A 15859-nucleotide genomic window follows, 5' to 3' on the forward strand; every position below is an offset into this window, starting at 1 on the left:
GTTGTGAGCGTTCGTCCTTGGTGTATTGAGCGTTCGGCCTTGGTTTGTGAGCGTTCGTCCTTGGCGTGGTGAGCGTTCGTCCTTGGTGTTGTGAGCGTTCGTCCTTGGTGTATTGAGCGTTCGGCCCTTGTTTGTGAGCGTTCGGCCTGTGATGAGGATTGATTTCAGAACGTTCGTTCAGACAGTATCAGAGTTGGAAATAGCGTTCGGCAATGCATGAATCCGTGGGAGAATTTTGAAGCAATTATTGAGAATTGTTGGTTATTTCCTTGATCCAATATTGGTTTAGTTATACATATTATTGAGAATATGTATGACTTCGTGATTGAGCACGTTTATTCTATTGGTTTAGTTATACATATTATTGAGAATATGTATGACTTCGTGATTGAGCACGTTTATTCTGTTGGAGGTGGTACATACACTATGTTATTTACTTGTAACTACGTCGGTCTTTTTAGCATTTTGCTAGTCTCACGCGTGAGACGGAGATTCGAGTGTCACCTTCTTCTGCGCGAGGAGGTGAATGTCTCGCCCAATGACTTCGGCTTGTGTTGAGTATAGTGCATCGTTACGCGTAGTATCGATGTTTTTACTCGTTAGTCCTTGAGGAGTCGGGGAGATAGGTCTGAAGTCGCGATGGATGACGGCTCGGGTCGCCTGTTATTGAGAGCAGGTTATGACGACGAATTACGAGTAAACGACATCAGTTTATGAAAGACTAGTCTGCAGTGTCATGTGAGTCGATTTATCGTGGGAATTGTTATAGTATATGTAGTGGGTTTATAATGTGATAATTCTGGTTATTCATCTTGCATGTTGTGGCTGTGGTTTCTAACCGTGATGGTGGTACGGATACAAGAGAGATGGTAGTGCAGATAAAGTTGGATTTGGAATACTTCTTCGAGAGAGACGGGGAGTAAAACTTGTTGGGTCTATAGGTAGTAACGAGCGTTCTTACTAGTGACGTTCGGTCTTGGTGTTATTTATTTTCAGGTAGCGAGCGTGATTAGATAACAGTTAATCTTGATGTTAGTGGATCTGAGGTAGCTAGCGTCCGATCTTAATTTGGTAACCTGAGATTTAGTTTGATTACGTTCGGTCAGTACTGAGGTGTTCAGCAGAGTACTCTAGGCATTTAACCCAGACTCAAGCGTTCCTTATTATAGTGTTCTGTCTAGTAGCGATGGTTCTTAGGGAATGATCTTTATTGGTGATGTTGCTCTGAGGTTGTAATCATTTATAGGGAGTGACCGGCTTTGATAGTCGTTGAAGTGTCGATCGATTGATAAATAGTGATTAGTCGTGATGATACATGATTCAGGAAATGATCATTCATAGGTAGTGCTCGGGTTGTTATGTATTATTACAACATTTAAGTTTTGAAAATAAATTTTTAATTTTGGGTGAATTTTTGGGATGTTACACCGAACGGAACATATTAATCAAAATAATATTATCAGTCGTCTAAACATGAAGAAAATCGATCGGATCAAAATCATCTAGTTAATTTAAATATGTCAATGATCAAGTTTAAATAGAATTGGATCGTTGATTGTAATAAAAAAAACTATAAAGGAAACTATAAACATATGTTAAGTATGGTTGTCGAAATTTTTACTATTTATTACACTTTTAACCACTTAAGAGATCAAACTTAATCATCAAAACACCTTTAGCATGTATCTAGTTGGACAATAAATTATCTAAACAGAAATAGAATCTTTCTTGTAGGGGGGGACAACACACACACATACATACACATAAATATCTCCACATTGATAAAATATTGTCCACTTTGAACCAAGCCCTCACGGATTTGCTTTTGGTACCACTCCAAAAGGCCTATTAACAATTGAGGTATATTATGTGTATATAAACTCATGTTCATCTCTTATTTTATCCGATGTGGGACTTTGTTTGCACCCAACATCCTCCCCTCAAACAAAGGACCACCTCCCCTACAGCGGAAGTCTTTTTCTTATCCTCGAGTACACCATGGTCAACACTCTCTCTTTCACAATCCATGGTCAAACACTGAGCATCTCTTGCTCCCCACCTCTCATGATTCACTTCCAGGCTATCTGTCGGCCACCTGTCAAGGCTTCACCTGATCATGAAGGGACGTACTCATCTCGATTGAGTCCGGTTACTAAATCTGAACCATGGGCTCTGATACTATTGTTGTACCCAACATTTCTAACTTCAATATGTTGGAGTTAATTGAACATTAGTTTGATTTAAACTCAATTCTAATTTTATAAAAAAAACACCTATATTACTTAATAAAGATTGCACCGTCTTAGTAAAAATTGACTTGATAGTTGCTACTCTTGTTATTTTTATTTTTATTTTTATCTTATTTTAGTATGTTGTGATTATACATTATATTTGTCTACTTCATTGTTTTATTAGTTGTATATGAAAAACAAAATTTGAAAATCTCATTCTAATTAGATCTGGAACATGTCAAATTCTTTTTGTGATATTTTAACCACTTTCTCAAGAAATGTTGACAAAAACATGTAGTCAACAACTCTATGACCTTTTAGGGAATAAGAAATTCAATCCTCAATTTTGTCATGACTCTAGACATAAACATCTTTATACAAAAACTATAATGGTTCCTTTTTTATGTCATCCACTATTCATGTTAACCATTTGAATAACTTGTTTTTTTCTATCGACTGAAGTATAATAATATCTACTCAAGTAAGAAAGAATCCTAGTATTAGAAAAAATAAAATATGGGGTGTGAAAAAAGTATTTTTAAATATGTAAAGTTGTTATAAGTTATTTGATGTAACATTAGTAATATATGTAATTATCTTCTAAATATTACATTTATGTTTTATGATAAAATAATAATGATTAAATTATGTTAGATCAGAATATATATATATATATAAATAAAGCTTTCTCTTTAAGTTTATATTTTCATTATATTAAAACTTGAGTATAGTATAGTTATCTCTTCAACAAAAATAATGATAATAAAAATTGCATTATCATATATTTGAAAAAGACGTCACATGAGATGAGATGTATCTACATATTGTCTCAAAGCATATTCAAAGCATATTTGGTGTAAGGTTTAACTTTAAATTGATAACACAATGTCTATTAAGATATGCAATATCAACTATAATAACAACAAAGTGTACACATAGTCCTAATGAATGATGATTTGAAATGTGCATCACTTTAAGTGAGAGTTCTTTACTTAGGCTTATTGAACAAATATTCGCTTAAACTAGCTTATATTTTATTACAAGAATGTATTGGTTTTAATTTTAAGCAAAAGTCTTTTTCTTTTCCTAAAATTTAGAAAAAAGAATTAAGAAATTATAAAATAGTTACAAAATAATAAAAAATAAATTTGAGCTCAAAACTATTAAAAGGCACCATAAAACCATATTAAGTGTTCAAATATAAGATAAAACCATATTAAACTTAAGATAAGATTTAAAAAATACTAATATTTGACTCTTGCAAGTAGCTAAAGAATAACCTTCTTCTTTGGATAATTAATCTTCAAGCGAACTGTTTTTTCACAATAATTATATAGATGTCTTTATGATTGACAATACAATCCCTTTCTAGGTATTCTACTTTCTTCGCTAGTTTATCAAATTCTTCTAATAATTTTTCTAAAAATCCGCTGAAGAAAATTCTTCTAATAAAGGCTAATTATAAATTGAATTTCTTAGTAAAGTAGTAAACCCAAGTAACAACATTCTTAGAATTCCATTCAATATCATATCTCCATATTCTATATGCTATGAAGCAAAATATTTGCTTGTCAACTCTTCCATTAGAGAAGTAATTTTGAGAATTTTAGTAGTATCTCTTAGTAGTTTCTCAAATAAATACCACTAAGAAAAATATTTAACAAAATATATTCAGAATATTTTGCTTGAAACAAAATATTTCAATAGAAGTGTTTTAAAATGTGTAAAAACATATTTGAAAAGTTATTTAAACTTTCTTATAGATGTCAAATGATGGAAATCAATTTTGTTAAATTGATATACAATAAAATGGTGGAAATTTATTTTAATTGATTGAAATATAGTAAAATGAGTTACTGGAAAAAATACTCAAAATGATTCTTTTTAGTGATTTTAATTGATTGATGTACATACGAACTGATTGAAACAAACTGATTAGTCACAAGACAAGATTAACTACAAGATCAACTCTTGAACACATTTATGATCAAAGTCAAGTGGTTGGAAGTATCAAATCAACTCAACTCAATCTAACTTGTTTCAATCTCTCAATGTCAATGAAAAATAGAATTTGTTGAACTCTCAAACTACATTATTTACTAAACTCCTTTAATCATCTTGGTATTGTTTACGGTTCAATGGTTCACTAAGAGAAATTTTGTTTTAAAGGATTGCTAATACATCCCCAATTCAAGCCATTTAACTAGTTAACAAATGAGAGTGGTCGTTAGTTCTTTGAAGTAAGGTATATAATGTTATAGGTTGTGACAATATACTAATTATTTCATAATTAGTACGTTTGTGCAAATCACGTTTGTTCGTGTGTACTATATGGTCGTCCAGTCATAGATAGATTAGACAGTCAGATGAGGCAAAACAAGCTACTTGTGACTTATGAAGTCGGACTAAACATTCATACACCAGAGAGATATCCCTAATGCTAAACAAAAAGTAAAATGTGATTTTCAATTGAGTCATAATTAGGCTATTACTGATTAAAACTCACACCCAATTTTATAAATATAAGTATGTGATTTGCATTTATTGAGTCATTATTGTTTTATGCTGAATCTTTATTGATTTTGATATCGAAATACTTTATGCGGGTAACCTCTAAGTGTAACGGACAAATAGACTGATGGTAACTTGTCTTTGGAACCTATAAGACACTGGACGTTAACCTCAACCCCACACAAAAAAATTATTTTGACGTTCACCATAGATCAACACAACCCTTGAAGAATCAAATAACCAACAAGAACCGGTGGAGATTATCAAAGCTATATGTAACGGCAAATACAGAAGATAAAGTAGAGGTATGAGAAGAAGCTAGCGGCTCTGAAGACCGAGAGCACAACCATCTACTGGGAACAGACGAGTGTCATGCGCACCAAGTTCCACCAAGAAAAAAATAAGAAAAAGTAAAACTAAATGGTAAGTTGTAAATGACTTAATAGTAAGTGAACACGTGAATTAAATAAAAACTTGTGATCAATTAAATGGAAAGAACGAGACAAGAAATAAGAACTGAACATTGAAAAGTAATAGCAAAAGTAAAAATCACATACAAGATTTTGTATGCGATTTTCAGAGTAGAAAAAAGAACCAATGATTTCAAAAACATTGAAGGATGATGAGTCATGAAATAAAAATCACATACAAGACTTGGTAAAGGTACAGTAAAGGTTATCAACTTTTCTTCTATTATATAACAAAAATAAACTCTGTTTACATGAAGTTCCATAATACATTTTGTTGGATTTGGGTCTCTCAGCATGAATTTTGGGGTTAGTTGCGTGCATATAATTTAGATGAAAAAAAAACTAAACTTTGGGTAAGAAAAAAACTAAACTTTTAAAACTTTGAATCAATTGAGTGATTTTCTATTAATATAGGAGGATAAATTTATTTTTTCCTATGTAAAATATAAATATTGTTTAGGAGAGACCGCATTATGGTATAAATATAAACACATATATTATACAAATAATTCAAACGATAACACTTTTGCTGGTTCTGGTGAGATGATCCACTTACTCTAACCATGAAGAAGAAATGGATTGTTGCTAAGGCTTTGCAATGATTTACCATGGTGAACAAAAAGGTTAGGGTGAAGATTTTCCTCGTCTTCAAATGTTGTCCATCCCATCGAGTTTTCATGTTTCACTTCTGCATTATTGTGCCTGTTTTCCATTTCAACAACACTGTTTTTCAATTGTTTCTTCACCTCTTCTTCACTCTGCTGGTCAAATCTTGGTCTTCAACACAGTAAGAAAGGAAATTTTGTTAATAACACTTTCAACCTGGGAGTAGATAATAGTAGTTCTACTGCTATAATGAAAATGTATGTTAAACTACCGAATTGGTTCCTATAGTTTGATCTTAACTATTTTTAGTTCCTATGGTTTGCCAAAACAAGATTAACCTATTTTCTTGCTTCTATACAATAAAAAGTAAAGATTGCATTTGTAGGAAATAGTTACTAATAATTATGCAGAAGGATATCAAACATGGAAAATTAAATGATTGAGAAATGACATACGAGAAGTTGAGATTTGTGTTTGCGCTCCTCATTTCTGTAGGCATTCTTGACAGCTCCTTCTTTACATAGTCCTCCAAAACCTATTTATTCATACAGAAATTTGGTTCAATGTTCAAAATAGCTCATCATGTTCTTTTTGTCCAAAAGGGAATGTAATTTGCAGTTTGAAAAACAAAAGGAAGTGTTTCAATTCTCAAACCTTGTCATCCACGGAAAAAACAGATGGTGATTGATCAGGCTGCAACTTGTTCATCAGAGACACCTCATCGTGTGCTCTTGAAAAATGCTGATAGAAGTAGGCCTCACTATCAGACCTCTCATTTAGAGACAAAGGAACTGTGTCATCATCTGTGTCACTTTTCTTGCCTTTCCTCAACCCATCAAACCCCCATTGGTTTTTTGCTGATTTCTCTGCCTCAAGACCATGATGATCTCCACCACCATGCCCCTCTTTCTTATTTTTATCCCTATGAAATAGAGCTCTAAATGGCTTCCTCTTCATCTTCTCTGATCCATCCCCGAAGGGTTTGTTTTCCTTAGGATGCCTCAATTCACTTTGGGTAAAGATAGAGGGAGAAGAGACTTTTGATTGCGTTGAGTGCATGTGCAAAGTAGGTGAATTGAATATGCTCTTCTCCATCGAGTTTTTCCCAGGTTTGAAAGGAGATCCAAAGCTTAAAACCGAGGTTGCTCCTTTCATAACCTGCTTCCTTGGCTGCTTTGATGTCTTCTTGGAATTTGAATTATCTTTGTTCATCAAGCACTGATCATCCTTCAAGTCAATATCTGACCATTCTTCCTCAGGATTTTCTCTGGTGTCTGTCAGCCCTGCACTGATCACTTCCCTGCCTTCGATCTCACCTCCTTGAACTGCCAATCTCACAAGCAAAGGCCTCCTTGAAGATTGATACTCTCCTTCAGAAATGCATTTGGCATGAAGAAGTTCCTGGCACCAACCAATAAGTAAACAATGTTACATTTAATTAAAACTTAGTAACTCAAAGGTAGAACTTCTTATCAAAATATTCTGTACAAAATTGCAATCATAACTGGAATTCAAAATCTTAGTTGTGATCTCAAGCCTCAATTCAATAGTTCTAGAGTCTATCCACATCATCACTACCAGATTTGGGACCAATAAGAAACAATTTTGTACTTCTCAGCAACATGAAAAAAAAATTGCAACAAAACCGGAAGCGTAAATGTAATAGGGGCCAATGTCAAATGAATTTGATAAAATAATGGATTTGTTAAAAAACAAAAGGTATTTAGTACAAAATGATTGTTAGTTTAAGTGGTTAAAAGTATTTATTTAGAAACATCATAAAGTTCTTCCATTTATTAACATATAAATCATTCTAGGCAACATAATCTCGAAGCGGGTGAATGCCAAATGAACAAGAATGTTGGCGAAAGTGAGATTCTTCATAGATCAAGACTAGTCCTACTCACCTGTAAGAACATAAGCTTGTCTTTGATGATGGAGGCATGATCCTGTTCTGGAGGGGGAGAAGCAAGAAGGGTATCAAGCAAATGGGCCCTGAAAGCCGAAACCTCATCTTCAGAGAGGATGTCATCTTTGTGTAGAGCCATCAAGTTGAGAATCTGATGGAGAGAGTCTTGCTGCCATTTGAGGTTGTCGGATTGAAGTTTCCACAGTGTGTGCTCTGCGGAAACCAAACACTTTTTCTTGAGGCCCAACGGAAGAATGGTCTTGCATAGAGAGGTGATTGAATCGTGCAGAGTGGAGTAGTACGCCCTGGGTGCATTTGAGTACCCCATTTTTTCATACGAAGAACAAGAATTTTTCATGCCAATGAAAATGGTGTCTTGTAGAAATGAGGAAGAAACAAACCAGAAGAAACAACGTTGTATTTTGAATCTGGGGTGGTGAGCTGAACGGTCACTTGATGATGACGATAATGCAGGAACTAGCCGTTGCTCAATGGGTCGGGTGGCAAATGCAAATGTTTGATTCTTTAAAAAAAAAAGTTTTATGTCTGTTATTTAGATTTCTTTCACTATTTTAATCTTGATATTTTAAAAAGTTTATATCTTTCTTTAAAAAGTCTATTAATTTAAGATATTATAAAAAATTATTTAACTAACTGAAATATACAAATAAATATATACAAAAACTAAACTGTAATTTTGAGAAATGTAAAACTAAAACAGTAGATAAATAATAAATAAATGAAAAATATCATGAAGAATTGAAGAACAACTGAATAATAGTTTTAAAATTTTTCAAATAAACTGGAGAGTTTACTAGAGTTCACATAATAAAAAAATACAATGTCTTGTATCTGTTTATTATATACAATTTGTCTATTAAAGGTAACGCATTGTTAATTAATAAACTCATAAATTTTAGTTGAAAGAAATGAGTGATAAGTTCAAGATTGTTAAAAGTATTTCACCTAATTATTGAACTTAATTGCATTAGAAAGAAAAAGTATTTATTTAAATAATAGTTGTACCGAATGGTTTCATTCATTTGATATTCTTAAATAAGATTTCTCAAATTAAATTGAATTAACTTATGCTATTAGAAAATACACTTAAAATAGTAGGATATATAATAATTCAAATAATTTATATAATTAAAATTTTTAAATAACTCAATTTAGTTTATTTTGTTTAAATCATAAATTGTGTTTCATGTAAAGAATTATATAACACAATTAAATTGTTTCAAATAAGTTTAAAGTTTACTTTATTTCCGTTGAATTAGTATGTTTTACTCTCTTTTAATAAATTCTATCGGTGTTCTCTTATGTGTATAATAATAAGAATGTAGATATCAAACTATTCCAGTAGGTTATTTAGTTTTCGAAGAAAAAAATCCAATCAAACAATTATATTGCATTTAACTAAACTGAAAATAGTTCAACTCGTTTTTTAGTTAAGTTTTTTAATTTTTGACATACTATTATTTTAGTTTAGTCCAACGTTTGTATAATTTAATTCAATTTAAAAAGTAGGCTACTGATGTAAATTCTTTATCTTCATTAAATTTTTACTTGCTTATTTTGCTTTCAACATCTGTTTGTTAAGAAAAAAAAATTATATGATTACCGAAATATTAATTCCATGTTTAGTTTTGGTTTAGCAAAAAACTTTAATTCAATAGCTATAACAATTTTCGTAAGAAAAGTTATGTTTATTAGGGAATTAATTTTCAATTTAGTTTTAGTTGAACAAAGAAAAATACAATATAATATAATAGTCAGTTTATTTTTTAATATAAGTAGTAAACTAAACTTGTAAATAATGTAGTTTAATTCACTATTAAAATTAACTAGTTTAGTTTAATTCTGTATAACTACTTTATAGTTTAACCTAGATTTTCCTAAACAAACGTACGACTAACCTATTATAAAGTATATGCTCTTCAACGTGGCATTACTGTCAAATGTATTACATGTTTTATGATTTGATATTTCATCGGAGCTTGCCAAAATAATGAGTGATTGATTGATCTTCAAATGTGGTAGATTAGATACATATAATCACTTTGAAGTTCAAATATTCAAACAAATGACTTCATGTTATCCAACTCAGTCTAGAATGGAAGACAGGGAAAAGTTAAAGAGAGAGGGAAAGAATGGTTGTTCTGCAACATGGACAATGAGAATTATTTTCCAACCATGGTTTCAAGCATCTGTCATGGAACTTATGTGCACAAGGAAGATGGATCAGTGTCTCTCCGACCCTAAATGATTCCAAGCACACTGCACAGTCCTCTTGTTCAGAGGCCTTCCAGCTCCATCTACTCCAACTGAATTTCCTTGCACCACTTTTCTTTGACCCATATACCTCTGTGTGCAACTCTGTTATGCTTGTTCTTCCACCCTCCACACATGTTGTACTCTTTTGCCTGTTCATTCATTAACCATAATAAGTTTTCAAAACAAAACACACAAAACCTTACAAGAATCATTTGAGCCTGAAGTGAGGACAATGCATAGTAGGATCTTATATCTGATATGCTCAAATTCAACTTAGTCATGAACCAACTATTCCAAAACCTAAATAGAAGAGCTATTTGAGCCTGAAGAAAGCTGAAATACAACTTGTGTAGCCATACCATGACATAAAACACAAACAATTAGACAAAGACACAGATGTAGAATCACAAACCAGTGAGTAGTGTATGATGAGTTTATTGAAAGACTACTTTAACAATCCTACCATTGATAGTTTGTAATTGATTGATATTATAAAAAATTTTACACGGCTAAGTTGTTGCTAAATCTGTTGTGGTGTGTTATACTCGATAGGCAATTTTTTTTTTCCTAATGCAGTTTGATGCTTAGGCTGAAATAGTTGATCACAGAATAGCTATAGTTTCTGCAAGATGGTTCTCTAGCAGTATCTTTCTGCATAGTTTCTGGTATTGTGAAAGCACTTTTATGCAGAATGTCTAGTTCTTCATCTCTCTAGACATAAGCTTTTGGAACTATGTTGTTGTTTAAAGATGACCAGAAGTAGGCTTGTGCTTTGATTTGGCTATGCTTTTACAGTATTCTGCTTCTTCAAGAAAGATAATCAGATCTGCATAAAAAAAAAAGCAAAAAACTTTTTTTCATGATTTTCTTTTGTATACCTTTTGTTATCTGACATCCTTTGTGCTCTGAACTTGTCATCCAATCTCTGTCTGGCTTCTCTGGCAGCTCCTGCCATATCCTCATCTGGGTGTGTATGGTATAACATGCCTCTTTGCTGTTTCCATTGAAATTCAGGAAGAAAAGTAATGATAAAAATGTGCTTATAAATGAAAGGGGAATTGAGGGATATTAGGTACATACACACACCTGTGAAGTGGACAAGGAAAAGTTACTTGCATACAAACCAAAAGAAGAGCGCCTTGTGGATACATGTGAAGCTAAAGAAGTTGAGTTTGAATCCAAGCAACTATGGAATCTTCTTCTTCGTGCACATTCAACTCCTGGAAGCATTCCAGCCATGGATGCTCACAACAAACTATGAAGTTTAATACATTGTGTCTTGCGTCTTATGTCATGAACTTGTTCTACAATTTCTTGAATCATGGTTTGTCCTGTTCCTGCTAGTGCTTGCTGACAGAGGAATAGAAAGAGAATTATGAAAGTGGAAAAGATGGTTTGATTTGGAAAGCACACTGATTTTATTTGTTAAAGCCAAAATTGAGTAGTTGGTATGGCACAGCTGTTGCCCTACGCCATTACTTTCTGCGATAACTTGAAAGACAAAATTAGGCTCCAACTTTGACATATTTCATCACTACTTGGACACTTTATTTGAAATTATTCTTAAAATCAATTTCTTTATTGGTAGATTTCTTATTTTATTTTATATGTTTGTCTTATATGTTTAATTTTGAAATAAGTCGTTTTCTTTACTTATTTTAATAAATAATTTTATTATTTAAAAAACATTTACCTTGATTAAATCTTTTACATAAATGATGAGCAGAACAGAACTCGTCAAATTAAAAAAAAAAAGTTACATAATTTTATGATAGTTAATGTATTTCAATCGATAATAAAAGATACAGAAAAGAAGAATGTACGAAAAGTATGTTATGAAAAATTTTATTCTAACCTACAAAAGTTATCTATTGGAAGATTTTTGAAGTTTTCAGAAGTCTTACGTTAGAATGTGATATTTCTATGTTTGATAGGACACTTTGAAATATGTCTAGAATCTAACATTTTCAGAAATTATTTTTTATTATGCGTTCTACTGAAATCTCCAATACATGAACACTGAAAATAGTATTTTATTGAGAGTACTGTAAAATCCGATGTTTCTAACTACTTCTATTTCTTTCAATTTATAAATTTTTGTATTTTCACACTTAACTTTTTTCAAATTTTAAATAATTTTCGGATAAATAGTAAGTATAATAAATATGAATATATTTATTTTAGCACAATAAAAAATTATATTTTTTACATAAAAATTTTAGTTTTATTAATTTTGTTTAAATTTAATTAATAGTTAAAGTAATTGACTACATGTTTAATATTTAGTAATAATAATGTGTTCCTTTAGAAAAATAAAATTAATATATAATTAATGTTGAAGGTGTGAGATCTTTTTCTTATATAACATGATCAGATTTTTTATTTAATTATGACAGAGATTTTCTTATTTCTTAAAGATAAAAGAGAAATTTTATTTATCTTTTATTACTTTTTCTTAGTACTCATACTTTATTTTCATATTGTTAAATGGAACATATTAATTAAAGGATTAATATGAAGTGTGGGAGGCATATATTTTTTTACTCGGCTTTGCATTTCTGCTACAAAATGAAAAAGTTTTGTAGTTTTTATCACATGAGGATTCGTAGTTTTCATTAAAAAGATGGTATGTTGAATTATAATATTTTTGTTGAATATACGTGGATATAAACTTTAAATACCGAAACATATTAAATTCTTTTATGTGTTTTTATTTAAATTTATATCTTAGTTGTAAGTGTGTTTTATTTAAAATTGTTTTTCTGTTATGTGATTTCCAACAATAGCATGAGAGGTTTTGATCAAGGGTTATTATAAAAGGAGAAAGAGGAGTAATTTGATGTGTTGAGCACAATCACGGCTGTTTGTTATGTTTTTTTCTTAAAAGAGGCGAATGTTGATCAACTTTTAAATTTTTACGATCACTAATAGATTTTTTATAACTATATATAAAAGTAGAGACGATGTGAATTTTATAAATAATATGAAATCTTTTACATTGGTTTGGAGTCAGAAGTGGTATAAAAAGTTATGTAATAACATTTTTGTAACACTGGAGAAGATTTTGTGTATAAGACCTAGAACTGATATAAAAAGTGATTTTTTTAAATTGAAGAAACCTTTTTATATTGGTTTTGAAATAAAGAGAGAGAAAATTTACTTTTATATTAACTTTTATTTTTACAAAGGGCACGTTTTACTTTTATATTAACTTTTATTTTTACAAAGGGCACGTTTGAGATTTTCATAAAATTTAGAGATGGAGGAAGAAATTGGTGGAAGTGCAAGGAGAAGCTTTTAGATATTGAATGTGTTTGAACATTGCGTATATATAATAATAATAATAATGTTTTGTAGTAAGATATTTATTACATAAAATATCTTAGATATTATATTTATTACATAAAATATCTTAAACGGTTAAAATATTTATAAAGGCACTAACCACATTTTTAGGTAAGGTGATTATTTTTATTTTGCTTATAAATACAATGACAGGGCAAAAGTTCAGGTACGTTCTCTTTATGTTTAGAGACCCTAAATAATATTTCAGAGCAGTATCATAATCACTCTCTTGAGAGTTGAGGCTCCACAATTCACATCTGACTTGAGCGTCGGAGTATCTTTGCAGTTACCTCCCCCTCCTTTGGCGAGTATGAACAACAACAATTGGAGAAGAGCAAGCGTCCTAGACAGCCAGGAGCAACAAAGACACATCGGACAACATTCACTCCGAAACATTTTGGCGCCCATTGGTCCTCAATGACGTTCAGCGTCTTGGCCTCAACCGTTCGGCCAACAACTCTCATTGACATTCGGAAAAAATCAGCATGAAGCGTTTCAGCATTCGTTCTGACGGCCGTTCGACCTAAAGCGTTCGATATTTCGCTCACCATTGATGTTCGGTCTCTACTGCTCGACAATACACCAACACGAGCGCTCCAACATTCGGCCATACTCATGATCGGCCTCCTGACGTTCGGCACCTGGGCCTTAACCATTCGACACTTCGGCCTCCCTGACCATTAGCCATCCAGCCTCCCTGGCGATCAACCATCCGGCCTCCCGAACGCTCAACCTTTCGCCCATTCGGTCTCATTTGTTCAAACATTCAACCTCGAACGTTCCTGCTTTCGGCCACTCAGCCTCATTGACTCTCGGTCTTTCGGCCTCTACCGCTCGACCATACATCTATACGAGCACTCAAGCATTGGGCCATTCGACCCCAGTGATGATCAGCCAGTCGGACTCAATAACATTCGTCCGCTTGCCTCAGTTCAGCTGTAGGTCTCAATGACGTTCGGCCGCCTGGCCTCCACCCTTTCGCCTCAGTCGTTCGGCGATTTGCGTCTCAAGCATTCCAGCATTCGTTTTTCGCGAACGCTCGACCTAAAGCATTCAACACTCAGCCTCCCTGACGTTCGACCACTCGGCCTCTACGGCTCGACCATCTATCGAAACGACCGCTCTACCATGCGATCCTATTGACGTTCGACCGTCAGGTTTAAAACGCTATATATTTTTATATATTGTATATCTTATGCAGGTCACAGTAGACGACCAACAGAAAACCGAGCGTTCTACGGGATACACTCCCTCTGGTAGTTGTTCGCCCAAGAACACCCAGAACATCAACCGCTCGACAAACCATGTCCACGAGCGTTCTACGGGATACACTCCCATGGGTAACTGTTCGTCCAAGAACACCCAGTACATTCGGGATACACTCCCATGGGTAACTGTTCGCCCAAGAACACCCAGTACATAACACCCAGTACATTCGGGATACACTCCCACGGGTAACTGTTCTCCCTTGAACACCCGGTATACCCTTACTCGACCCTCACCCTCGACAACTCATGTGTACGAGCGTTCAAGCAGTCAGCCGTTCGGCCTCAAAGGTGTTCGCCCTTTGGTTTCAACCGCTCGACCATCCATGTGTACGAGCGTTCAAGCAGTCGGCCGTTCGGCCTCAAAGGTGTTTGCCCTTTGGTTTTAACCGCTCGAACATCCATGTGTACGAGCGTTCAAGCAGTCGGCCGTTCGACCTCAAAGGTGTTCGCCCTTTTGTTTCATGTGTACGAGCGTTCAAGCAATCGGCCGTTCGGCCTCCCTTTGGTTTCAACCGCTCGACAACTCATGTGTACGAGCGTTCAAACAGTCGGCGGTTCGGCATCAAAGGTATTTGCACTTTGATTTAAACCGCTCGGCCATACATAGCCACGAGCGTTCAAGTATTCGGCCGTTCGACGCCATTAATGTTGTCCATTCGGCCTCAATGACGTTCGTCCGCTTGGCTTCAATCATTCGGCCTCACATGCCACTCGACCTCTACCGTCCGTGGCCTCAAGCATTCAGCTCCTATGACCTTCGGCTATACAGCCTCTACCGCTCGGCCATCCAGGTCCTCACGTTCGGCCTCACTTATTCCCGCTTTTTTGCCGTTCGGCTTCACATCTTTTCGGTCCTTCAAACTCAACCGCGCGGTCATCCTTGGTTTGAAACGTTCAGACCACAACGAATACAGCCTCCCTCAAACTCATAAGTCCTATAGTTACCACGTCCGTAAAACGAAACCGTTAACTCGGACTTGGGGGGCATGTTATGTAGTAAGATATTTATTACATAAAATATCTTAGATATTATATTTATTACATAAAATATCTTAAACGGTTAAGATATTTATAAAGCCACTAACCACATTTTTAGATAAGGTGGTTATTTTTATTTTGCTTATAAATACAATGACAGGGCAAAAGTTCAGGTACGTTCTCTTTATGTCTAGAGACCCTAAATAATATTTCAGAGCAGTATCATAATCACTCTCTTGAGAGCTGAGGCTCCACAATTCACAT

The 15859-nt window shown here is 33.7% G+C and overlaps 2 protein-coding genes across 3 annotated transcripts; both read right to left on the minus strand.

Annotated features, from left to right (window-relative positions):
• Positions 1 to 5417: 5417 nt before the first annotated feature.
• LOC108331048 (uncharacterized) lies at positions 5418 to 8209 on the minus strand. The gene is made up of 4 exons (XM_017565664.2): positions 7726 to 8209; positions 6473 to 7219; positions 6274 to 6353; positions 5418 to 5989 (listed from the first exon to the last, which is right to left on the minus strand). Exons 1-4 carry the CDS (start codon positions 8083 to 8085, stop codon positions 5770 to 5772), a joined length of 1407 nt encoding a protein of 468 aa, XP_017421153.1. The 5' UTR covers positions 8086 to 8209; the 3' UTR covers positions 5418 to 5769.
• A 1518-nt stretch (positions 8210 to 9727) lies between these two features.
• LOC108331077 (probable E3 ubiquitin-protein ligase RHY1A) lies at positions 9728 to 11428 on the minus strand. 2 transcript variants are annotated; one of them, XM_052876945.1, is made up of 3 exons: positions 11085 to 11428; positions 10883 to 10998; positions 9728 to 10153 (listed from the first exon to the last, which is right to left on the minus strand). In XM_052876945.1, the coding sequence occupies exons 1-3, from the start codon at positions 11241 to 11243 to the stop codon at positions 9862 to 9864; spliced, it is 567 nt and encodes a 188-aa protein (XP_052732905.1). In that variant the 5' UTR covers positions 11244 to 11428; the 3' UTR covers positions 9728 to 9861. The 2 variants fall into 2 exon arrangements, with proteins under 2 accessions (XP_052732905.1, XP_017421184.1); XM_017565695.2 differs by having other exon boundaries at positions 11091 to 11415.
• Between the last annotated feature and the right edge of the window lie 4431 nt (positions 11429 to 15859).

Source organism: Vigna angularis, chromosome 4 (assembly GCF_016808095.1).
Source record: "Vigna angularis cultivar LongXiaoDou No.4 chromosome 4, ASM1680809v1, whole genome shotgun sequence".
NCBI lineage: Eukaryota > Viridiplantae > Streptophyta > Magnoliopsida > Fabales > Fabaceae > Vigna > Vigna angularis.